The sequence below is a fragment of the Amblyomma americanum genome, chromosome 1 (genome assembly GCF_052857255.1).
Source record: "Amblyomma americanum isolate KBUSLIRL-KWMA chromosome 1, ASM5285725v1, whole genome shotgun sequence".
Classification (NCBI taxonomy): domain Eukaryota; kingdom Metazoa; phylum Arthropoda; class Arachnida; order Ixodida; family Ixodidae; genus Amblyomma; species Amblyomma americanum.
The window spans coordinates 113,771,716-113,798,594 of NC_135497.1; the positions used below are offsets into that span (position 1 = coordinate 113,771,716).

Here is a 26,879-nt window from a genome sequence, read left to right on the forward strand (position 1 = left end):
AGGGCTCAAGAAAAGAACCAAGAGCACCTGAAGAAGGTGTCCAAAGCCCACCAAACAAAGAGGCAAAGGTGCAAGAAGAATACCTGACAGCAGTGATGCAAAATATTACAGCTCTGGTGCTTTCTAATAAATCTGCAGTGCTTGCAAAACTTGCCAGTGCTTGCCAGTTTTCTCAGAAGTGAGTTTTGAGCACATTATCCCGCTTGCAGAAAGCATAAAACAACTATGCCTTGTGCGATTTGCATGAGGTTTGTTGCATTGTATTTCTTAGTAAATTCTCTATGCAGTGACATTCCTGTATTTTTAACAACTATCTCACTTTTTTTACTGTTTAGCTAAATTGGCATGTTGATAACGACATTTTTCAAACATGGATATAATGTCCTGTGTAAAAAAAATAAGGACGACAAAAATATTTGGAGAATGTCACTGCATGAACTATTCATTTCGCTAAAATGTAAAAGCAAGAATGGGCTTCTACCACGTTTTTTTGTCACGCCAGGCTTTCTGCAAATTGGGTGCAAATAAAAATTTGTAATGTCAAAACTACTCAAGATATATCAATGAAACTTTGTATTTAGTCATTCAGCACACTTCCCAATAACCGTGCAAAATTTCATTGCTCTACTACAAAAATAAGGAATTTCACTCCGATCCCCACCTCCCTCCTTAATAAGTCGCAACAAAGTTGCTGATTAAAAGAATCACTGGTTTAACCAATTCATAAAGGTGGTGCTGACGTCCGCTTTCAGGTTGTCTACTTTGCAGGCTTCATACGGGGCTCGTATACCCGTCACTCGGAACGCCTGTATTTGTGTCTATTTCCCTCTGCATCGCCGCTTTGCAATCGCATTTGCAGTTGTGTGCTTGAGCGACGATGTCAAGTTGGCAGTGTAGCACTGCCGACTTTAAGCAACAAGTGATTCTTTTTTGCAGGGAACTCGAACAACTGTGCCACTCAGCGTGAGTTCGACGCAAATGAAAAGTTGATTAGGGGTTGGCGGAAACAACGGGACCGACTGTTTGCTTGCAACAGGCGGATTTGTTATTTTTTGCAGGCCAGCAACCGGAAGGTATGAAGCTCTCGAAAAGAAATTGAGGCTTCATGTGGAAGAGGAGCGTGCGAAGGGTCTCCAGATGTCATGTGAGGACATACAAACGAAGGCTCGGCAATTGGCGCAGCGAGATGGGATGGGTCGGTCAACGTTTAAAGCAAGTCGGGGTTGGGTGCAAAAGTTTATGCGGTGCAACGGGCTCTCCCTTCGTCGTAGAATGACCATCCGCCGGCGTTTGCCAGCAGAGTACGAGGAACGGCTGATGGAATTCTAGCGCTACATTCTGAAGCTCCGGCATCAAAAGGATTATAGTCTTGGACAGATCGGGAACGCCGCCCAAACGCCGGTCTACTTCGACATGGCCAGCCATACCACCGTAACAACGAAGGGGGCAAAAGACGTGCGTCTGTTGATGACTATCCACGAGCATACGCGATTTACTGTTATGCTGCGCTGCACTGCAGATGGCTGAAAGTTGCCGCTGTACGTCATGTTTCGCCGAAAGACAATTCCAAAGAATGAACCATTCCCGAAAAAGTGATCATCCACGACAATGAAAAAGGATTCATGAATGAGGAGATGGTTAAAGAATGGTTCCAGACAGTTTGGATGAAGTGACCAGGTGCTGACTTGGGCCTTCCAAACATGCTAGTCTTGGACTCGTTCAGAGGCCACATTTGCCTCGGCGTCAAGGAAGCCCTACAGAGGGCAGGCACGGATCTGGTGGTATGACGTCTCAATTACAACCCCTGGATGTCGCCGCGAACAAGCCTTTTAAAGACCACGTCACCAAATATTACAGGGAATGGCTCGCGAAGGACAATGCAGCCATGACGCCAACGGGACGCAACAAGAAGGCCCCGCTCACCGAAGTGGCGACATGGGTCAAGGATGCGTGGGAGGATCCTCCGGCGGAGATCATTCAGGACAGGGTTCAAAAAATGCTGCATTTCTAATGCACTCCATGGCAGCGAGGACAACTTCAGTTTGGATGACGAGGTCGCCTGCAAAGCATCATAAGAGGAAAACTTTCCCAGCAGTTCCAACGAGGATGTGGCTTGTGACAGTGACCAGCAGTATTTGGTGGCCAAGTTTATTGTAAATAAATGTTTGTCGTGTGCATGTTTTTCCGGTTTTTAAAGATATGAGTCGAATAATTTTTTTTATTTCTCAACGAGCCCAATGTATAGGGGTCGGCCATTATTAGTGGTCGACCTATAAGCAAGTAAATACGGTATGCACCTTTCCTCTCTTGACTATCTCAGAGGCTTCACGTCCACATGCGGATTTTGCGGGGTAGGGGGCTAATAGTGCTCTCGCACTAAAAATGTGTACGTCACATTCTGAGAGAGAATTTGGTATTTCTTTTACTTCACTTCCTTAGAGAGAGAGCTACCAAGGTTGTTTAAGTTGAATGGTGTGGCACAGAGCTTAGACAAAGTATTTATAAATTTTGCTGTTAACGGCTAGTTAGAGCGAGGCCATAGCATCGCGTTGAGCCAACTCTAGAGGTGCCACTGTGAACAGGAAACCGCTGCAGCATCCACAAGTGATGCGAGCGGCAAATTCTTCAAAATCAAGAGGGCATGTCTACATGATACACAATAAAACCTCGTTAATTCGAAGTCATTGGGACCACGAAAATTATTATAATTAACCGGGTTTTCAAACTGCCTGACCACACGAAAAAAAAATGGACCCAGGCACAAAATTGCATTGCGGGAATGCGCTACCATTACTGGACGGACTTGTGATTACTGTATATGGCCACATAAAAGCTGATCGTCCAGCTCGCAGTCCCTGCTGGCAAAAAAAAAAAAAGAAAAAGTCAACAGTAACCGCACCCTGCATGCTTCTTCCGGCCACCGCATTTTGTTTTGTAGTTTCTCGTGGGACGGCAGTGCAGCACGCATGCAACTCAAAGCAACAAACGCGTAACGATGCAATCACAAGGACAGCAGCCCGAAGACAATGGAAATAAAATGCGAAAAAGCGGCTTTCAAACCTGCCTCCACACTTGCGTGCTGACCGACTGCAAGTGGCAAACTGAATTGCACACGGTGCTGCAGTTTCGGATTCTGGCGCAATGCACGCCCTGGACCCCTGGGTATTATTGGAATCGGAAGTTTGCCCTCGCACTACCTCCCGCTCATCCGAGGAAGCGACTGCCAGCGTGAATGAGCTGGATAAATGGCACGCAATTCAAATTTTCTTCGGTGGAACCGATTAGCATACGAATTTGCGACTTTTTTGATGCAAGGAGCCCCATGCGTCCTGCTGGGAACAGGCACCGGCACGGGGCACGTACTACCTGACGTTCGTCTAAAACTACCTTAGGCACCGCAAATAGGTCGGCGCTACGATAAGGTCGACCTAACCCTCTTATCACAGCACACTACTCAAAGAAACGGCTCAGGTCAGCATTGCACGCAGTCAACCCGTCGCGGGACACACACTGGCGATGCCAGTGCTAGGAGATGCTTCTATGCCAGAGCCTCCACTAGACGCTGCCTTGATCACGGCCAGGCTGGAGAGGAGCATGCGCACCGCTGCCATCAGTCCAGCCATGCCTTGACAAAGCGCTGAGAGCATGTCACATGGAAACTGGAGTCCACGCCTGCATTGCAGTGAAACAAGTCTCTCCTCTGCAGGTGCATGCTCCGGCAGTCCACAAGCTGCACGAGATCGGTTTTTGCACCGAGAGTGCTGGGGCTGGGGCACTTCACATATCAAGCATCGGCATTACTAATCTCCATCGCTCTACAGCGCCACCTCATGGCTTTGAGGGGCCGCCGCTTCATCGCTTTGTGGCGAAATCTGGATCAGACATCCTCGCATGGCATCTTAGATCTTCGAATGAACTGGGCTGGTGCACGCCGCCGCTTCAAATAATCCGGTCAGATTTACATTAGAAATCACGGAACCGCAGAAGTCCTTCAAATTATTAGGGATTTCGAATTAACAGAGTTCGAAATATCGATGTTTTACTGTATTGAATGATTATATTCACTGCCGGATGAAGAGCAGTGCACGCAATTTTATGATTCCTTAGTGTACCCAATGTTGAAAAAACTTTCTATGCAGAACATTGGGGTACCCACATCTGCATCAGCAATGCAACTATTCAGGATGGCCAAGAACATACTTTCTTCAAAGCAAGGCAGCCTTTTTAATGCCCACATTGAAGCTTAATTGCTTCTTCAGTGCAATAAATTAAGAAATCAAATGCTTGTGAGAGCTGCAATCAATGTACTTCCTTGTATGGATGAAACCTAGAAAGTAATTTCAAAGTAACTGCATTACTTCTTGAAAATAACTGTAATATAAAGTCATTCCTTTTTGTGAGCAGTAAGGTCATGTAACTGAATTACATTTGAGCAATTTTTTGGGAAGTAATTAGTAATGTAATTTAATTGCTTTTAAAGAGTGATTTTGCCATGTATGGCAAACAATAACATACTGCCGGTTCTGAGACTGGTTTCTGACTAGCTATTAAGTCTAATTAAGAATGGCAATGCCGACATAGTGTTCGCTTCGGCCATCTGTCGGTTCTTTTTTACCGCCACCTTTGCCCTTTCATTTTCGGGCCCCGTGTACGGTGGGCGCAGTGCACTTCCCATAGTGGCGGGTTCGCTTTTGCATCTGGACAACCCATGCATTCATCCCCAATGTACTGACAACAGTACAGCCATCGAGCACCAAGCTCATAGAAGTCGTCGCTGCTCGTTATCTGTATACGCGATGCACGGAGAGGTTTAGTGTCATGTGAAGCTTGAAAATATGCACGAAACTATTAACCTCTTTCTTCACCATACAGGCAATTAGAAGTTGAAGTAAAGTAATTTTTTCGGTGAAATTTTATTTTCCAGACAGCCCGATTTTTAGGACATTTTCATGGTCCCTAGAGAGTCCAAAATATCAGTAGGCTAATGTACAGTTACATAAGAAGAAATCTAGCACAGCATGCTCAGCAGCCGCTCATTGAGCTGCCTCATAAAACTTCACAAGTCACATGTATAATATTCTAATCCCTTTACGTCACAATATATCACACAGTGTACAATATTAATATCTTTTATAAAAAAAGTTCAATAGCAGACCCCAGAACGTTAGAGAAAACCTATGCCTCCTGGGTGAGCATTATGCAACTTTTGTTTGTGTTCTCTCATGGACACTGCAGGTCAACACTGCTTGAATGGTCTCAATTATGACAGTAAAAGCAGAATGAAAGGGATCAAAACACTAAGGCAACAGTTGTACTAAGGAAGTTTTTCTGGAGTTTTGCAGCATAGTAATCACCATTGAAACATGCCTGTCATAACCTTAAGCTCAATGTCGTCACTTCTGACCATGTATCAAACAGAAAGCTTGCCAATGAGAATGCTTGCCAATCAGAATGCTAGCAAATGACAATGTGTTCTATGATGTTTAGAAGGGCTTCAGCCATGCAGGCCAGGGAATGCCTTTTCAGAGGTTAAGAAGGGTGGGCTAAAGCTATCACTTTCACCTTTTCAACCTGCTACAGTGAAAACTCACAGTTAAAGGAGTATGGGCACGACATTTTCGTTGCGTTATTGTCTTTATGGTGCAGCGATGGCGTAGAGGTAGAACATCCGCCTCGCGTGCAAGAGGACCGGGGTTCAAATCCTGGTGTCGCGCAATTCTCCACCGGGGTTAAAAAAAAAAAATCCGCGTGTCGATGGAATTCCATAACCAGGCCTGGAGTGCGGCCTGATCTCGGTGACCAGAACCGACAACGCACTCTCTCACCAGAGCAGGATTTGGCCACCCTGGTGTAGTACTTGGCCACAACCTTCTATGATCAAACCAATTAACCCTCGGCCCTCAGTCCCCAGCGGCTGCAGAGCAACTGACCACGGCGGCGGTCAGACCTGTGACGCAGCGGAGGGTGCTAAGAATCTCTGGCTCCGGACAGGCCGCCATTGGAATCTGAACCTGGCAACGTTTAACGCTAGAACTTTAGCCAGTGAGGCTAGCCTAGCAGTGCTGTTTGAGGAACTAGCGGGAATTAAATGGGATGTGATAGGGCTTAGTGAAGTTAGGAGGACAGGTGAGGCGTATACAGTACTAAAGGACGGACACATACTGTGCTATCGCGGGTTAAAGGATAGACGAGAACTAGGTGTGGGTTTCCTCATTAATAAGGATATAGCTGGCAACGTAGAGGAGTTCTACAGTATTACCGAGAGGGTAGCAGCTATAGTTATTAGGCTGAATAGGACGTACAAGCTGAAAGTGGTGCAGGCCTACGCACCCACATCCAGCCATGATGACCAGACTGTTGAAAGTTTCTATGAGGACGTAGAATCGGCAATGAATAAAGTAAAATCGCAGTACACTGTACTGATGGGCGACTTCAATGCGAAGGTGGGCAAGAAGCAAGCTGACGACCACGCGGTAGGTGACTATGGGATAGGCTCTAGAAATAGCAGGGGAGAGTTATTAGTCGAATTCGCGGATAGAAATAATTTACGGATCATGAATACCTTCTTCCGCAAACGAGAAAACAGGAAGTGGACCTGGAAGAGCCCCAATGGTGAGATTAAAAATGAAATCGACTTCATACTATGCGCTAAACCTGGCATCATTCAGGATGTGGCCGTCCTCGGAAAGGTGCGTTGTAGCGACCACAGAATGGTAAGGTCTAGAATTAGCTTAGACTTGAAGAGGGATCGGAAGAAGCTAGTGAAGAAGAAGACCATTAACGAGTTAGCCGTAAGAGGGAAAGCACAGGAGTTTAGGATAGCGCTGCAAAACAGATATTCGGCTTTAACTGAGGAAGATGATCTTGATGTTCATTCAATGCACGATAATCTGACATCAATAATTACGGAGTGCGCAGTAGAAGTAGGCGGTAGGACAGTTCGAAAGGATACCGGGAAGCTATCTCAGGTGACGAAAGATCTGATTAAGAAGCGCCAAAACATGAGGGCATCTAACGCTACCGATAGAATAGAACTAACGGAGCTATCAAAGTTAATAAATAAGCGCAAGGTAGCCGACATAAGGAAGTTTAATATGGAGAAAATCGAGCATGCTATAAAGAACGGAGGTAGCCTAAAAACAGTGAAGAGGAAACTAGGCATAGGTAAAAACCAGATGTATGCATTAAGAGACAAGCAGGGCAATGTCATTAGCAATATGGATAAGATAGTAAACGTAGCCGAAGAGTTCTACACAGACCTGTACTGTAGCCAATGTAATCAGAGCGTTAATGAGAAAGACAGCAGTGCACAGCAATGCGTCATCCCGCCAGTAACGAAAGATGAAGTAAAGAAAGCCTTAGAAGCAATGAAAAGGGGAAAAGCAGCTGGGGAGGATCAGGTAACAGCAGATCTGTTGAAGGATGGAGGGAACATCGTGCTAGAAAAACTAGCCACCCTGTATACGCAATGCCTTATGACCTCGACGGCACCAGAAGCTTGGAAGAATGCAAACATTATCTTAATTCATAAGAAGGGAGACGCCAAGGACTTGAAAATTACCGGCCGATCAGCTTACTATCCGTTGCCTACAAAGTATTTACTAAGGTAATCGCTAATAGAGTGAGGGCAACGTTAGGCTTTAATCAACCAAATGACCAGGCAGGCTTTCGTAAAGGATATTCCACAATAGATCATATTCACACAATCAATCAGGTGATATAGAAATGCGCAGAATATAATCAACCTCTATATATAGCTTTCATTGATTTCGAGAAAGCATTCGACTCAGTGGAAACCTCAGCAGTCATACAGGCATTGCGTAATCAGGGGGTAGAAGACCCTTATGTCAAAATACTGGAAGATATATATAGCAACTGCACAGCTACTATAGTCCTCCATAAAGTCAGCAATAAAATTCCAATAAGGAAGGGTGTCAGGCAAGGAGACACGATCTCGCCAATGCTGTTCACTGCATGTCTACAGGAGGTATTTCGAGGCCTGAATTGGGAACAGTTGGGAATAAGAATAAATGGAGAATACCTAAATAATCTGCGATTTGCTGATGACATTGCCTTGCTGATTCACTCAAGAGGTGAACTGCAAATCATGATCAATGAGTTAGACAGGCAGAGCAGATCGATGGGTCTAAAAATTAACATGCAGAAAACCAAGGTAATGTTCAACAGCCTAGCAAGGAAACACCAGTTCACAATCGGCAGCGAGAGCCTAGAAATTGTGATGGAATACGTCTACTTAGGGCAGGTAGTGACAGCTGATCCGGATCATGAGAGGGAAATAACTAGAAGGATAAGAATGGGGTGGAGCGCATATGGCAAATTCTCGCAGATCATGAGTGGCAGTTTACCAATTTCCCTCAAGAGGAAAGTGTACAACAGCATAATCTTACCGGTACTCACCTACGGGGCAGAAACGTGGAGGCTAACGAAAAGAGTTCAGCTTAAGTTAAGGACAACGCAGCGAGCCATGGAAAGAAAAATGATAGGTGTAACGTTAAGAGATCGGAAGCGGGCAGAGTGGGTGAGGGAGCAAACACGGGTTAATGACATCCTAGTCGAAATCAAGAGAAAGAAATGGGCTTGGGCAGGGCATGTAATGCGAAGGCAAGATAACTGCTGGTCCTTAAGGGTAACGGAGTGGATTCCAAGAGAAAGTAAGCGGAGCAGGGGGCGGCAGAAGGTTAGGTGGGCGGATGAGATTAAGAAGTTTGCAGGCAAAGGGTGGATGCAGCTGGCAAAGGATAGGGTTAATTGGAGAGACATGGGAGAGGCCTTTGCCCTGCAGTGGGTGTAGTAGGGCTGATGGTGATGATGATGATGATGATGATGATGATGATTGTCTTTAAAATGGCATGTGCGTAAGATATGTAAACATGGATTACTGCATGGAATTTGGCTGCACCTATTAAATAATTTTATCAAACTCCTCCCAGTGCAGCTCTGGTTTTAGTTGCAGCAGCTGAATGATGTCTACGAAGTCGCAAGTAGGGCAGAGGTCAGACAGGGCAATGCAAAGACTGCGAAGTAATAGCTGCCTATCCACTAGCTGTCCTTCCGGCTTCTGAGAGAGGCTGGTGTTAAATTTTTTAGAGGATTAAAATGACAAAGCAGCGGTTATATAGAAGTTTTTGTGTGCCTCATGAGATCTCTACCCTACTTGTGATATCACAGCCACTGTGGCATTACTAAAAATGAAACCAAGACTAAACTGGAGAAGAAATACAGTTATCATTCTTTACCCGAAGGAGGTGAATTCTATATGGTGATCATTGTTTACTATGTCTTACGCACAATTCTAAAAAAGAAAACACATAGCAAAAAATGTTTCTAGCCCTTTAAAGGAGTAATAACCCAAGCACCCACTCTACATTATGATGTACACAAAAAGAAGCTATCATTGGCAGCACCTTAAAACTGCACTTCATTGAATTTTTGCAATAGGAAATTTTAACAAAGAAAGTGACTCCTTTGCAGTGATGAGTACAGAGCCATAATGGCTGTTGTGACAAAATACTGACACACATTACAAAGCTTGTTCAACAGAACATTACCAGCAGCTAGGGTCACATTCATTATCAATTCTTAACTTTTGATACCATGCAACATCTTGCTCAAATATCAGTTTACTGCATGGGCTACTTCTACGTAAGAGAGTGCACAGATTCGGAAATTCTGCTGGAGAACTTTTACAGCATTATGAACACAGTCCTTACTATATTAGGTACTCTAACTGGTAAGCTTTGTTGCGCTACAAAAAACAGGATCATTCTAAATTATTTCCTGGTCCTTTCAAAAATTCAATAAGGTGCATAACCATAGCTGCTTAGCAAGCAACAGGCAGCTGTTTAATAAGCAAACGTACAGGGTTTGAAAGCTTAATGGCACCTTTTGGACAGCCAATCTGCACATGTGAAACAGAAGCTAAAACATTGTTGAGAAGAAATAATTTGGCCAATACTTACGTCCCACTTGGGGCTTCGAATTGGAACTGCAAGCACTGGTGCCATTGGTCACTGAACATCCACAGGGCTCAATTTTGCACTTGTCCACTGGTTGCGAAATGGATGGGTGTGGAGGTCGCACAGGAAATGGTGGATACAAGGAGCAGCCCATGCGTGACTTGTCGTTCAAGCTCGAGCTTAAGCTGAAAAACAAAAATTCCCCTTTTCATCGCAACTATGCTAGCATGGCATGGCAACGAAATGACAGATAACACTCACACCAGTTTCTCATGACACTCGCACCCTGCCAGGTTGTCTGCCAAGACGTACTTTAAGACCCCAATATTATCCATAATGTACACTCTTTGTTAGAAATATACAGCATACCGGTCCTGCTTCTTGTCCTTACTGTGTCATTCATTATGTATAATTAGCGTTCCAAATCTCTCGACAGTGAGATTAATACCCCTGTCACACGTGCACTTTCGATCCTCATTGAACTCGATCTGCATAGAGATTTTCGAGCACGCTCGAAACATCCGGTGCTATACGAGCATTTTCAATGCTCATTGAGAAGTTTCCCTCATGTGTATTAGGTGGCGCCAAATGTTCCGCGACAGCCATAACATGGTCATGTCCAGCAACACTGTGCAGTCAGGGCAGCCGGGGACAGTGGCAGCCAAATCCGTCCACAATGCCTCCGCAATTTCCGTGTACACTGCAGTGTTTCTTTTCTGGTGCCGCAAATCATCTAGACAGTCTTGCCAGTAGTCGATGAGAGCGGCTGTCTCACGCTCGCTCCACAGTTTGTGCGCCGACGAGTAGAAGGATGCCATCTTTGTTTACACGGACGACGAAGCTTGGAACGTGGTGTTGAGATTATTTTAAAATATGTTTTCATATAAGTAGGCATAATGCCTAAAAATTCTCTGTCCTGCATTTTAATCATTTACACAAATAACTCTTGTGGATCTGTTTTGTTAACTATTGTTTATTTTTACAGCTTAGTGAGAGCGAGAGTGCTTTCAATTGTGCTTGAAACCTCAAGCACTCTTGAGAAATCGGCATCGAGTCAAGCAGGATCAAACTCAATTGCGCTTGAAAGTGGCCATGTGACAACCTTCGATCTGCATTGAGTTCGATGAGCATTGACTCAATGAGGATGGAAGTGCCCGTGTGACAGGGGCATAACTCTCGGCCTTGCATCGCTGCCTTTCTGGCAGTGCTACAGAGTCCCACAACATGCCTGAGAGGCAAACCGTTTGGACTGTGCACTTCTGTTAAAGGTTTTATCTAATACATAAACCTTAATCAGGACTAGCTTCCACCTAGATGCCACTGAGTCTAACCACCATGTTCAACAGCTGAGTGGAGAGCTGCCGGAAAAACACAGTTATGTGGCACGTTAGGCAAGGACAGCAGTGCTCTTGTACATAGTACAGTGTGCACTGTGCTACAGAGCCCCATGCACTACACACATTAGAGGCCTTGGACTGCATATTTTTGACAAAGGCTGTATCTAATATGTAAACTTTAGCAAAACTTTCTTCCATCTAGATGCCACCAAGTCTAACCACCATGTTTGAAAGCTGACTGGAAAGTAGTTGCTGAAACGCAGTTAAGTGGTACTTCAGGCAAGGACAAACAGTGCTCTTGTACCTAGTGCAATGTGCCCTATGCTATACAGCCCCACTATACACAACTCAGAGGCCTTGGACTTTGTATTTCTGACAAACCTTGCTGCCATTTAGGTGCTGACAAGTCTAACCACCATATTCAGCAGCTGACTAGAAAGCAGCAGGTGAAACGCAGCTGTGTGGTGCTTCAGGCTAGACCATGAGGTTTTGCACTAAGTACAGTGTTCCACATATTTTTGTATGCATGCAGAACTGCTAGCACTTTTATGCTGTACTAAAAAAGTACTAAAATGAATTTGTCCAACAGTTCTCCAAAAGGAGTAAGGATGCACCAATTATATAAAATGTTCACAAAGACAAACACAAGACCAGGCATTTACTATGTATGTAGCATTTCAAGCCAAACTGCATTTTATAAGACATTGACGCACGAAGTACAGTAAGGAAGTCTGCTTAAATTTAAGAATATTTATGGGCCCATTTTTCAATCCTGGTACATGATTCTGGAAAATTTTTCAGCTAAACAGGGGCTGCTCTCTCTATTCACAAGAACTGGAAAAGACAGCTTTGGCAATTGCTCACAATTTTCCCCATTATTACTGACTTCTTAAGTTCATATGCCTTCAACATTTAATTAACCAAGCTGCCTCTTCCGTACTTAGAAACGCATCGGCAGACTGAAACATTTATATTTTATATAGCTGTCTTTCCGACTAACCCCAATTCTGATGTCAATGGGGGAAATGCCAATATTGTCAAAATTTTCTATTTCTAAATTTTTTTCGTAACTCTCAGGTCTTCATCTGTCTCGTGATAAAAATTAGTTAAATATGCAGAAAAATTTTGAAAATGATGTTTTTTTATGTGTGGTCTTCAAAATATGTGAGTGAAACGCACTTGTGAAGGTCCCGGCACATTGCGAATTCTACAGGTTTCCTGCGACAGAGCACCACCATATAAGTAGCACCATGACCAGGAGACATCAAAAGATGAGTTTCTGTTAATTGCAATGCCGCAATTCTCTGACAAAAAGCAAAAGCATATGAGGCTATAAATGAGGCAAACGAGGGAATAAACTTGAAGGTTGATTTTCTCATATTTCACCATTTCTGCAATGGCTAGCATTCATCCCCTCAACATTTTATAACAAATGACAGCACAAAGGTTCTATTTTTTCAGCATGAATCCTGAGACATTGAGGAATGCAAGAAAGGTCTCAATTTTTCTATATACACAAGAAATACTTTCATGTAAACATTCATGCAAGAGTTGAACTTTTATTTTCTGGAGTACAAAGCATCAAAAAAAGAACTAACAGCTTTATGGCACAGAACATGTGAACCTGTTGACATAAAAAATTTGTGCACTTCTTAATCACTTAATGCATCACAGATGACTTTATGTCAGTGTTAATTTAATTACTGAACTATAACAGCTAGCTTAAAGTAAAAATGTAGTGCTGAAATTAAAATAAAAAATTACATATATATGCTAAATTTGGTTACATTTCATGCATGACTAACGAAAATAGTTCCAATTTTCATAGCAATTAAAGCTATTTTTGCACCTGTTACAGTTGCTGTGTAAATACAGTTAACATCCTCGTAAAGTCATCTCTGGGGCGTTAAATTAAATAATTCAGAAGAAAGTGCACAGAGTTTTTGTATCAACATGTTCACAAAGCCCTGCTCTGTGCAATAAAGTAATTAGTTCTTTTTTTAGATGGCCAGTACTCATGGAAATAAAACTAGAACTCCACCATTCATATTTACATGAAAATGTTTCTTACAGAAATAACTTTCAATACCTGTTGAATGTGTGCACTGAAAAACCGAACCCTTTACCACACTCCTCCTCGTCTCAAGATTCACGAGCAAACAGCAAAATTGTTCTACTGTCATTTGTTACGAAATGCTGAAGGGATGAATGATAGTAATCACAGAAAAAGTGAAAGCTGGAAAAATCAACCTTGACGTTTATCACCTTGTATGCTTTTGCTTTTTGTCAGAGAAATGTGGCGTTGCAACCAATGAAAGCTTTATCTTCTGACTGCTCCTCCTAATGTTGATACTAAGATGGTGTTCTCAGCCATCGGAAACCCGCAGAATTTACAATGCACCTGAAGCATCAGAAGCGCAATCACACATTTTTTGACAGTCGCACGTTTAAAAAACCTTATTTTCTGAATTTGTACTGCAAATTTCACTATTTTTTACCACGAGACAGTTGAAGACCGAAGCGTTATGAAAAAAAAAATGCAGAAATCTGAAATTTTGCCCAGATTGGCCATTTCATTTGCAGTGTTCCCCCTTAAGTAGTGCCACAAAACACACAAGAACTCTCACACTTCTGCACATATGTCCCTAATCCACCTTTTTCATTTTCCTGTGCTGCCACCTGGTGTACAACGCAGGAACCTGACTGGTAGGGTACTGCACTGGACAGAGAGACCTGTTCTATAGCTGTGTGCGGAATTGTCGCTGCGGATCATGTTTTGTTTGCATTGCTTTCCTTGGTTCTGTCAACAATGGCGTGTCCTGGGTAGCGCCTACTACCTGGCAGATTTCTAGGGCTTAACGATGGCTGGGTACGAAGCCCGAGCAGGCTGCTGTGCCCACCGAACAGCAAATTCTTCAGTACCTTCAATTGTCCCGCGTGCGACGAGATCGCCAGTTATAGACAAAGGCCGGCCATTTCAGAGATGAGGGCTACATACAAAACAATGTTCAGTGAAATAGCCTCTGTAAGTGAGGCTGGCGTTTTCCGCTGCTGTCTACGAAAGGTATTTCATCATGCAAGCCTTAGTGCAGAAAATGACTGGAGATATCAGCGAGGCACACTGCCATTCCCAGCCAGATAGGTGAATTTTCTTAGTACTGCCTGATCACTTACTCCTGCAAATTTGATCCTGCACTAACTGGCTTTCATGATTACTAGCATATTTCAGCATATATTGGCGGTAGTGCTGCTTTGCTTCGTAAAATCGTGCTGCAGCATAGTGTTGCATGAAAGCTGATCACTATACAGTCGTTGCAACACATAAACATGCAGCCTCATATGTGCTTGGTGTTGCGCGATATCAGTTTGTGGAGTTTTAATGCAGGAATGCATGAAATGGACACATTTCGGCCTCACGTGTCCGTTATTTTTTCTTCCATGTAACCGTACAGCTTTGAGTGCTAAAAAACTTTTAAAAACGAAATAAAATACACCCGAATAATTTATGCCCTGCCGGGATTCAAACCTGAGCCGCTTTTTGGTGTGAGGCACCCTATACAGCTAGGCTACCGGTGCAACGCACCTTTGCTTTTTTTTCTTGGAAAACGGTTGCCTGAGATAAGTGTACACAATGGCTATGTGGGACGCTGCAGTGAAGAACTCCACATTAATATATACTACCTGGAGTTATTTCACATGCATTAACATCGCATGGCACATGAGCGTTTTTGTCTTCATTGAAATGCGGCTGCTGTGGCCATGCTTGACGGCTCCCTAGGGTGGCTGCGATCGTGCAGTTGGCAAATACCGCTTATCGATGCTTCACGTTGAAGGCAGTCCCGTGAAGCACTTGGATACTAAAAAAATTCGAGGCCGCTCCCCTTTATACATAGAGAATTGCAGCCATATGCGACAAGTCATCAGCATCGGCAGATGTGTCCCATTCAATGATCAGCACGACGACTGCAGTAACGCAGACGGCGTAGGTAGCGTAGGCAGTTTTTTTACACTTTCAATGTGTTTCGCGACGCCACTGCTAGGGGATGGGCAATAACAGAAATAACAATAACAGACAATAACAGAAAAGTACTAGATTAAGATAGTTTGCCCCAGTGTAGGTGAAGAATGCATTACTCTTCTGCAAGCTTGTGTCCCCAAGTGAGTACACAATGGCCCACTAAGGTTACAGTATGGATTAATAACATCGCATTTCTTGTCTATAAAAAAACATTTTTGGAATATACATCTGTTCACAGTGCAATGAAACGAAGATAGACGAAAAAAAGGGACTGTCGTCATTCTGCTATTGTATCTGAAACTTAAACTCTTGCTTAAACCAATCAGTGGCACAAGGACTAGTAAGACTAATAAACATGCAGCCCTTTGAAATATCTGTAGCTGAACAGTTTTATTTTCATGGTGGCGCCACTTAAAGGTCCAGACCACCATCTGGTGAAAAGTTTTCTATACTCCGGCGGGTGCCAGGCATTAACTCCGAACGCAGAGCCGCAAACACTTTTTGAAAAGACTCATTAAAAGGAAAGTTACAGCTGTAGCATTCAAGAGATTAGGCCACCCTTCTCTCTGCCATGTCTGCTTCAATTCTGTTTCTCTCACCCATCTGGTCAACAAGCTTTATCAAGAGAAATCTCCCTTTTTTCTGCGTTTTTAGAGAGAGGCACAGAGTACATAAGATGTCTGCGTCATGGCTCCATCTCTCCAAGTATTTTTTCTTGCCTATTGCTTCCAGGCATCACAGTATGCATGAAACACTATTACCAGTATTTGAAGGGGCACAGGAACACATGAGCAGCTTACTAACAAGACAGTGTGCCCGCATTCATGGTAAATGAGGAGCAAATGAACAAAATGGACGATGAACAAATGGCACACAGATCCCTTACCACGCAGGCACACATATGGACCACGGCAAGGAACTAAAATGTATATTTTTTTTGTGTGTGTGCCAAAACAAACAGCGCATTGAAAAAAAAAGCAATAGCAACTAGGTAGCAGACAACGAGACGTCGTCCATTGTTTGCCTGTGATCCAGAATCATAGATCAATGAAATGCAATTAGCAGCAGTGTCACAGACAAGTCTTTGGTGTCAATAGATGAGGAGGAGGTTGGCTTTGCCGAACAAGAGCATGAACAGGCTTTGATTTCAATTTTCCATACCTTACAGGGCATGCATGGCTCTAATGTTTTGCAGAGACAATCATAATGGCCCGTTACAATGCACCGAGCATTTTATTTGAAATGTGCAAACCAGGTCAGGGGCCCCTTAAGGGTAGTATTGGTCCCAACTCGCAAGAGCAGCTCACATGTGGATATGTACACACAGCTGCAGAAGGCCCTGACACATAGCTTCGATCTTTGTACACTAAATAAAATCCTGAACATGGACGCTTATAACAGCACTCACTGGTTTTCCTTCACATGGCGCTCCAGGGCAATCGAGTCCTCCCCCGCAAAGTGGCACTTGTTGCACAGATGCTTCCCGTGAACCTTCAACACGTGCGTGTTCAGGCGCTCTGACCGGGCTGCCTTGTACTCGCAGAAGGGGCAGGAGAACGGCTTGATGTGCGTGTTGAGATGCCGCCGCAAGCACCAGCCATCCACGCCACGCCACGGGCAGTAGGCACAGGCAAACGTTTTCGCCGCTGCTGTTCCACTTGTGGCTGTAGCTGCCGCCTTGGCTGACCCCCCTCGCTTTCCTTTTGCTGCCGTTTCCTGTGGCAGTGCAGTGGGGCAGCCCATAGCCTTGGGGCCACCGCCACTGCACACAGCAGGCACACCGCTGGCATGGAAGCCCCAAGCCTGTGTACCTCCTGCACGGATTTCACCCGGTTCTGTCAATGCACTCCCATGACATAGCCATTCGCAACCCTTGGCTACAAATGCAGCACTGCGTTTAATCTTCGCTTCCTTGAAGAGCAGCATCACAAACTCAAGAGGCCAGCATAGGGATGGGGATGATAATGAGGCAGTCCGTCTTAAAGGAACTAGACATTCTGAATTGGCCACCTAGGGCACATGTCACTGTTATACATGTAGCACTGTTGTTGCAATGGAAAAGTGTTTTTCTTCAGTTCCAGACCACGAACCCTGAATCTGTCCCATTGGCATTTTACAATGTAGAAAACAATAATAAGTGCCAAAACTGGATGCTGTCAAGCACAGTCTGGTCTCTCCAACGAATGATTGTGAATGGCATTACATTTCTATCTGGTTAAGGCTTATAATTGGTTGGCTAACGAGCTATGCTCAAGGCCAAAACTCAGTCAACTGTGCTCTTGCACACTACCACAATGAACTCGTGGCAGGATGTGTCAAGGCCACACACAATGAACCCGTGAAGCTTGAGCTTAATTGACCACTCTAAGCCAGCACCATAAAATTCACTGAGACATTGGGCAGTCTGCCATTCTCTGCACTTTTCCAGATGCACCAAACAAGCCATTTTCAAGCGCATACTGAATCACCTCTTATCAAAACTGCCATTTCTGAATTTGAGGCCTTCTCTCATACCTCAGCATTGCTACTGTGCTGAAGAACACAGGGGCACACCCAGTGTAGCACGTATAATACACTTCCCCATTTTCCACTTCCCTCCACATTGCCCCTCCCCCACCATCCCCACGGCAGCCCACATTCTTCCTTACTTCCTCTCTGCCTGCTTGCCTCCTTACTGGTCATCAATAACTTCCCTCCACTTTGGTCTCCTCAGCCACCAACACCACTGTTACTATTTTATCCACATGCAGACAGATGGGCTTACAATGAAGCGCCATGCTCAAATACTAGAGCCATTCACCTTTGAGTGAGTTAAACCTAACTTTTTCACCTTGAGTGGAGTTCCATAAGACGCATGGTGAGACCCGATTTCTCCATGGAAGGCATCCTTCCCAAAAATATAGCCACCAGCCAGCAGATGTTGCTAACACCATGAACAGTTGAAAGTACAAAAATTAACAAACTGCCCTCTTGGGCCATCTCAAGAAAGATTTGTAGATTTTTTTTTTTTTTGTGAATAACCAGCCTTAAACTTGCCACTCTTCAAGAGGAGTTTTAAAAGCCCTTAGCAGTTTGTTATGTATTTATTAAGCAGCTAACTAAAGCAAACATTTAAGGATTACTGCTGTACCTTGCAAACGAGGTAAAGAGCGATAGGTGGCATGTCCCTGCAAACTCTGGCAAACTAGCATTCCTCTGAAGCTGACGTCCCACCAAAATTTCACAAACCCTGGCAGCCCAGCATTCCTGAGCTTGAATGAGCACACCAAACTAGCAATGCTGCCATACCGACCACTGAAGTCGAATTTCGATGGAGCCGAAATTCTAGAGGCCCGTGTACTGTGCGATGTCAGTGCACGTTAAAGAACCCCAGGCGCTCGAAATTTCCGGAGCCCTTCACTACAGCGTCCCTCATAGCCTGATTGCTTTGGGGCATTAAACCCAATAAACCAAACCAACATCAAGACACCATGTAGCCAGAGGTCATATTTTGCTACGTTTCCTTCAGTTTTGTTTCCTTTGGTCATGATTTCAATTGCAACGAAAGCAACAGGAGTTGGGTAAGGAAACGACAAATCACAGGTACAGACATTCTGGACATGGTACTGCTCTGGCTACATCCATTGCTGCATCCAGGTACGGCCATGTCATGGGGACAATGTCCCATCAATATGTCGCGCAACCACCGCACAGTTTCTTTCCAGACAGTGAAGTAGCCCCAACAGCACTCGTCAGGCATGTCAAAAACATCTTTGTCATTCATCAGTATTGGTGTCAGTCCGTCTGTATGGCATGGGCATAAGGCACGTTTATGGAAGTGGCATCATGAGTATGTTTTCATTATGACCAGTAGTGCTGTCATAATGATTTGCACCCAGTGACTAATGGCAGAGGACCAAATGAAACAAAAATAAAATGAAATGTGACAAAAAGTGACCCCTGGCCCTCATAATTTGGCTGGACATGCCAAACTGGCTAGCATACCTATTACGCAGGTGCCAAAGCTCCTAGAAGAGGTGCAATTCATCAACCAACATGGCATCACTTGGTTCCAATGGTAGGCCACTACACACTGACTCCTACTCCCCATCTTATGCCACTCGCCTCCTCACGTACTAACAATGCCTGCCTTCTTCACTGCTGTGCTTCTCTTCAATTCTCCTCTTCCTCCTCCACTGATCATGCTACGCATAATGCGATAATGTGCAAACACGATGCTGACGTGGACCTGCTACCAAGATGTGCCTGCAACAGTTTATTGCCAATAAAATGCTGGTTTGATTGTATAGCACTATCTATCAAGCTAGCTTACATCGCTAACACTGCAGTGCATTCCAAGGGGCAGCTGCAGCACTGAAAAAATGTTCAAGTTCAGGTAAGGTGCAAAGAACTATCAGGCCTAGCATGAAATTGAAATGCTCAGATTTCAGGCAGTAATATACAGCATATACACAAGAATTCCAATAAATGAATACATAATACTCCTGTTACACAGCCAGTTTCAATACCCACCATTGTGTCCTAAATGCGTGCGATAAGTCAAGCATCCGGGGGTTCCGAGACAGAAGCACTGAAGTGTTGAACTCGACATTCATTACACTCAGTGAGGATCAGTTGATACCAAACACCAATTTACAGTGACTATTGAACTTGATTTGAATTGACTCAGTGGTAGTTTGCAAGGCCACTAAAAGCAACCTCAAACTTTCCGTACACAACCTGCACTAAAGCTTTCTGTGTCGATCGCAATGCCATTACACACGGCCTAGCGTGGGAGCAAGCATTTTTTGGTGCACACATAGTGCTTTTCCATGCCACATGCCTGCACTTACAACAGTAAGCTTCTGCACTCTGCCGAAGCCGTGCGTAGCATGCGTCAGCTAACTCGGCTACACCGGAAGCACCATGGCGGGGACTATTATCTGCTATACATGCGGTTCAGAACATGGTCACACATTTGTCGCAGCCCAAACAGCTGACTGTTGCAGTTTTCTGGCGCACGGTGGAACAATTGCAGCACCACCTGGGCAGTGCAGGCTGCCTATACAGCATTGCAATGAAGGGCTTCCTGGGCGTCACCATGCAGCTCAATGGACTGCCGTCTGCACTTGTTGCTAATACGATGGCAGTGGCAGCGTAAGCGGTTTGCAAGACAGGAGTCAAAATGCCAACTTTCTCTCCTTATGCAAACATCTGTAAGTTGGCAAAAATGGGATAAAAAAAAGAACTCATAAAAACAAATATTTTCTGCCTTGTTTTGTAGATAAATATTACTTCTGTTCTCTATACTCTGTTTCATACACAGCAGGAAATGCTGTTGAGGCTGTGGAGGTAGTGCGTTCACAAAACCTTACTATTCTGCTACGTATCATTTGTTCTTCTCGAAGCCTCAGTGAGTGTTTGGACGAAAACAAAGAGCTGCATAAAACGAAGTGCTAGCACTGAAAATCACGGTCAGAGCTTCGAGGCACCGAGTGTTCGGTCCCTCTGGCTACAATTTTCACTGAGTGCGATCTACTTCTTAGGCGCGGATGAAGTAAGGGCGATTCACCGTACCATCCACGTATCACTCCGCCACAGGTTATTCTTACTTCCCCAAGTCTCGATGAATCGGAGGACAAAAAATGCGGCAAGAAGTAAAATAAAGTCCAGGAGGTTGCCAGTCACAGAACTTAGGATCTGCCGCAACTAAGTATACCTGTGTTCACTTTGGCTGCATTGCGGACTACTTTTGGGACACGGACTTCGGCTGCGCAGTAGGCACGCTAGCTTTGGCAGCATTGACTGCTATGTATGAAACAGAATATAGTCAAAATGGCAGCACCGAAAATTGTCATATTCAAACAAACTAATGCCATTTTCACTGCACATCATGTCCCTGCGTTACACCCATTTTTGCTTCTTAACGCATTACGTGTGACTGAAGCAGAAGAGACTCACAAGTGCTGCTATGACAGTAGCTGTAGAAATGATTGTCAAAATGTGGTAGTTTCATTGTCAATTTTTGCAGTCTGTGGATTGTGCAGAACTGAAAAAAGTATTTAAATAGCTCTTTTCTAAATCATTTCTAAATAAATAATTCTCACTCATTTTCATATGCATCCTAGTTTACTTACAGCTTCCCTTTAAGTGTTTCTACATTAAATATAACTTAGCTAGTTTGCTGTGCCTAGTACCATTTGAAGGATTTCATCCACATTTCTCAATGACCATGAAATTCGCCAGGTGGCAGCACCATGCATAAATGGCACTTGAAAGATTCAATGGCCACCGTTCTCGATAGGCATTGAGGATGCCCCTACCCTGCCACACCTCAGGCAAAATTTTAATATAGATAAAGCCCAAAATGAAAGGCTTTATATAATTAAACGACATCACACTTGTAATAAACTTTAATGCATAGCTCAGTGAAGAAAAGTAAACACTTCACACTAATAAGCCCTTACTAAATCTAAAAAATAAGTGAAAAATCAAATTACTTGTGATTTGATACCCAAATATAAGGCATGTCTTGAGATAAGAGGTACAACATTATGTTTAGAATCAGCATGAAAAGATTGTGCCTGACAGTGAGCAAAAGACTGTCAAGCCCACCAGTGGAGTACTGTTCCCATGAACTTTATCACCTAAATGATGCTGACCTGCAGGGCAGCCGTTAGCAGGCACAGGCAAAGCCCTGGAACAATCGGCTGGGCCAGTGCAGTTGGATGGCTGAGGCAGACGAGCTGTCCCTGCGGCATGTGCTCCCCACTGGCCATTGTTGCTGTGATGGTGTCCACTAGCTGAAGGCCCGTGGGCTGCATGAGACGCTGAGCGTGGTGGATGGCGCCGGATCAGGCCAATATCGTAGGGATGGTTCTTGTGGATGCGCAGAAAGTGCTTCTTGACGTGGTCGGCTCGGTTGAACAGCTTGAAGCAGACATAACAGTGGAAAGGCTTGTCATCCTTGTGGATGTTCTCGTGTCGGTGGTACAAATCTCTGCGGTCGGTGGCATACGGGCAGCGAGGACAGACATAGCGCTTATCTACAGCTGGAGTAGCAGGTGCTGCTGTCAGTCCTGCACCTCCAGAGGCCTCTGCCAAATTCTTCAGGTTCTGCAGCAGCCCCATGATTTCATCGAGCAAGGGCTGATCACGCCACAGTGACGCTGGCGCATTCTGGATGCCATGCACCTTGCCTAAGTGCAGGCGAACACACCGAGACCAGGCACTGCTGTATGGGCACTCCGGACACTGGAACACCTGCTGTTCATGCAAGCACACAAGAGGCACTCATTGTAGGCAGCTACAACAACTGCAAGACTTAGGTGCTGCCACAAGAAATTTACTGTTTTCACTCCAGTCTACTCCCTTATAATATATGCCATAAGAGGCTGATCCGAAAATAGTGGTGGCCCAACACAATGAGTAACCCAATGAAGAACCCAAAGAGTTCCAAATATCAGAATGAAACATAATTGTTACATTAATCCCACCCTAAATGCACAGGAAAGTGCTTGATTCATGGAGAAACAGTGGCTCTGCCTAAGCACTCAGAACGAACTGCACTTGTGTAGAAATACATACTGCATCTGCGGAGCTAAAAATTTATCATCCACACAATTAGAAAATTCATTATAATGTACAATTTAATGCTTAATGTACCAAGAGCACCTGTTACAGCCTTTGTTCAAGTGAATTCCTTTAGTGAGATTTTCAAATTATTTCTTAGTACTACCAACACATGCCCAGAGTTCAGCTTCCACCAATAAGCAGACACACAACCAGATGAACACCTTTCAGAATCACACTTAATTTCCACACACCACACATGAATAAGCTTCAAAGAAGCACTATGAGGAATGAGTGAAGTAAACATTCTAACATGGTTTCCTTGCATCAGGATTTAAATAAATATTAAATAGAATAATGATTTTAATATGAGCACCTAAAATAAAAAAAACATCCAATTTCAGTGCAGATACACATTTACTAGGAATGGCATTTGCAACTCTGCACTTTTTCAGGCAACCACTCAAATTATTTGAACCTGAGGAGTGACCCTAACAAGGTTATACATTCTAAATCTAAACAGAACATATTTTTCATTCATAACAACACTGATGAATGCTTAAAATGGTCAAGGATGAATGACAGCGCACACTGGTTAACCACTTGTTTACAGCTTGCTAATTTAATGAGTTCTGCCTTTATAACATGAAATTAAGAAAGAATAAGGTGCCTAAATGGTCCCATAATGCCTTCTACAGATTTATAGCACCTCCTCTTTGGTTTGGAAAAATAGAGGAACCGACCAATGCAACATTTTCTTCCCAGAATTTGGATGTTTTCTTGCTTAAGTTTTGCTATGCTACAATGCTTGTCCATTTCATAGCTCTTCCATATTTCTTTGCATTGTGCCTAAAGCACATAGTTACCAAATGGGGCACTCATACAAAGCAGCAACATTTGCGACTCAGTGCTGCCTGCCTCTTTATGCTACCACTAATTGTGACTGTTATCGAAAAATTGGTTATGCACTTCTTGGAACTAAATGGAATATGCAACTCAAATGATTGACTTCACTTGAAGAGCGATGAAAAGCAATTCTTTCAATGCATGTATAACAAACACTTAGTTCTAAAACTAAACCCACTAAACTTGACTAAATTACTATTTATGGTTAGCGGTTTATGGGGGCTTAACGTCCCGAAGAGACTCAGGCTATGAGGGACGCCGTAGTGAAGGGCTCCAGAAATTTCGACCACCTGGGGTTCTTTAACGTGCACTGACATCGCACAGTACACGGGCCTCTAGAATTCTAGAGGCATCGTGCAATACTGACATCCTACTGATATAGGCACCGTGCAGGAGTAACTCCGGCGCGGTGCGCGCGCCCCTCGCGGTGGAAAGGGCAGACCGGGTGGGAGACGCTCGCCGGCCCGCGCCGGCACGCGCTCAGATGCAGCAAAACTGACCGGGAGCGCGTCGTATTCTTCCTTCACTCGTTGCTTTGGGGATATTCTGTGGTCACAGATCAATTACTGCGCAGCAGTCTACAATAGCACATACTTGAACTCCCCAGGGACAATGTTTTTCACGTACCCAAACAAGTTCTACGATCCAAATTAAGCGACGGGAACAGTGAATGGCTCTCGTCCCGTTGGGCAGTGAGGCGGCAATCATGTCAGGATTCGCCGCATGACGTTGTTCCCAAAAGAGAAAAAGAAGGCACTCGCAAACCCCTGCATTCGTAATTTTTCTCGCCATCTGAAAAAAAATCGAGCTATTCGGCAATGTGGCCCTTGTATTTTGTGTTCCCATTTAGCCTAGCCGACAGAACGAAAGGTCGTGCTCTAGGAACCACAGAACGCGTGTGGTGGCGCACGCTGACGCAGTAGTTTTTACATAACACTCAATTAACGTGTGGTTTGGTCACGATATCGCCAAGTGTTTGTCAGTGCTTTTGTTCCCTTTTGTTGATTGTAACTTTTTTTCCGGGAAAGGCCCCACAAACACTCGGCTCCGACACAGGCTAAAAAAAAATGTGTCCATTTTCCAATAATAATACAGTCTTTAAATAAAACGATACAAAATTTTATAGTTGCAATGATTTCCTCAACCATCATACAGATGCGAAAACAAAAATTTTAAAGAAAGGCGGATCTTGAAGGCAAATAAAAAATTTAAAATCGTATGTTCCAATCGGAACATTTGTAATTAAAGGATCAACCTAGTATACTGGATCAGCCACTTCCTGTGCGCATACCAGTGCAGTGTGGAGAGAATGATCAAAGAGCGTCTTATTGAGATTCGCTGCGGAGACCACCGCTACATGCCATACGTCCTTTAAAAACTATTCTGTCATCAGAAGAGGAATCCGACCCACCGGAGACATAATTGAAGCCTCTGAAAAAAATTCTGCCAATCTACTACGTCAGTTATCTCAATTACTCTCACAGGCAGGGAGATGTCGCTTTCTATGAGCCTAGCTGGCCGACGTACGCGAATTTTCAGGCCTTTCATCAGCTTCTGGTATTTTTTCTCCGTTTCAGCTCCCCCTCCGTTCATTCCTCTTTTCCTTCCCTACCCTTTCCTTCCTTCTCCACCGCCACTTCCTTCGCAGTGTTCTTTTTATTTTCATTCTCGCAGCTTTTGCCTAAGTGCGTCCTCACCTCTCACAACAATCCCGCCGTCCCGCTTGATCGACTTGCTTGTGGCTGGCTTTGTGCACCATTCTACCACATGTGGGGGGTGCCACAAATCTTGTTCTGTATTTTTCTACTTCTTTCTTCACCATATTTTTTATCCCCTCCCTTCAATCCGTTGCTGTGTGTTGCCTCTTGCCCTTGGGCACCCTTCTCCTTGTGTCGTCTGCTCTGTTTCTCGTGCTTTGCTATTTGGAAACACACGCCCAGCATAAAGCCAGGGCTCATCCATGTCTCTCTGTGTGGTGTATTCATGTTCCCGCACTGTTTATTTATCGCTGTGTCACTCCAACTAGGCCAAATCGCCACCACTTCGCTGCAACAATCCCGAAAACTTGCCGACGGCCGCCACAAACTGGGCGCGCGCCCGACCCATGCGGCCGCGACTCTCCCAACGCATCTGCTCCGGCGGCCACCGGCGGCGCTGCCTGTTCGCCGAGAGTGCTGCCCCCTGGTTTCCTGCACGGTGCCCATACTGACATACTGGCATACTGACATCGTACAATAGATGGGCCTCTAGAATTTCACCTTCATCAATATTCGGCTGCCGCGGCCAGGATCAAACCTGCGTCTTTCGGGTCAGCAGCCGGGCATCATAACTACTGAACCACCGCGGTGGCTAAATTACTATTTAGTACTAATTTGTGTTCAAATTTATTAAGTTCCCTAACTGTGAATGAATTTTTAGGCTTAACGCCTCAGGAGCGAAGGAACAAGACCGCTGCTGCGAACCGACGCCAGAACAGAACTGCGAGCCGTGGCTGCACGAGCCACGGCCAGGTGCCGTCTTTATTGTCTTCGCCGGGTGGAGCGCGCTATCCGGGTTCCCGGCGCCACCCAAGAGAGGGCACTACAAACTCATCAGCTAACCAAGTCCGAACACACAATGCAATATTAGCCGAAATCACAGGATGCTTAACTATGCTGCTATAAAACAGGAGCAAGGAAGGTTACAATGACAAAGACACTGATAACAATGACAAGCATTCACTGAATGACCTAAAGAAATGGGAATACAAACTACCTAAAAAAACTATAGTGAACAAGTAACCAACATTTGGACACTTTCTCTGATGGACAATTTGAAATGGAATTCACGTGATTCAATGAACATAAAATTGATGGCTTGCCTTGGCATTAACATGTGTTCCCAAGTAGTGCTCGGCGATTCTTGACAGAAATCCCAATGTGTTACATGCAACACAGCGGAACATCTTAGTTGCAGGATTGTAGGCAGCCACAGGTGAGCCATCCCAGCTGAATTTTTCTTGGCCTTGCACCCAGCCATCATTAGATGAAGCCCCTGGATCACGCTTTGTCTTGCGTTCAGATTTCGCTGAAGTTCCCGAGCTGGGAACCT

General features: G+C 44.5%; 1 protein-coding gene across 2 annotated transcripts in view; it reads right to left on the bottom strand.

Annotated features, from left to right (window-relative positions):
- The window catches only part of LOC144113483 (uncharacterized), a 73,681-nt gene that overhangs the window by 16,144 nt on the left and 30,658 nt on the right, over nt 1-26,879 (bottom strand). Inside the window, exons 3-6 of one of the 2 annotated variants that reach the window (XM_077646571.1) lie at nt 26,650-26,877; nt 21,974-22,577; nt 16,741-17,146; nt 9,981-10,162 (exon numbers count right to left, since the gene is read on the bottom strand). In XM_077646571.1, coding sequence (XP_077502697.1) covers nt 9,981-10,162; nt 16,741-17,146; nt 21,974-22,577; nt 26,650-26,877 — 1,420 coding nt within the window. The remainder of the gene's footprint in view (nt 1-9,980; nt 10,163-16,740; nt 17,147-21,973; nt 22,578-26,649; nt 26,878-26,879) is intronic. The other variant, XM_077646572.1, reaches the window with a different exon arrangement.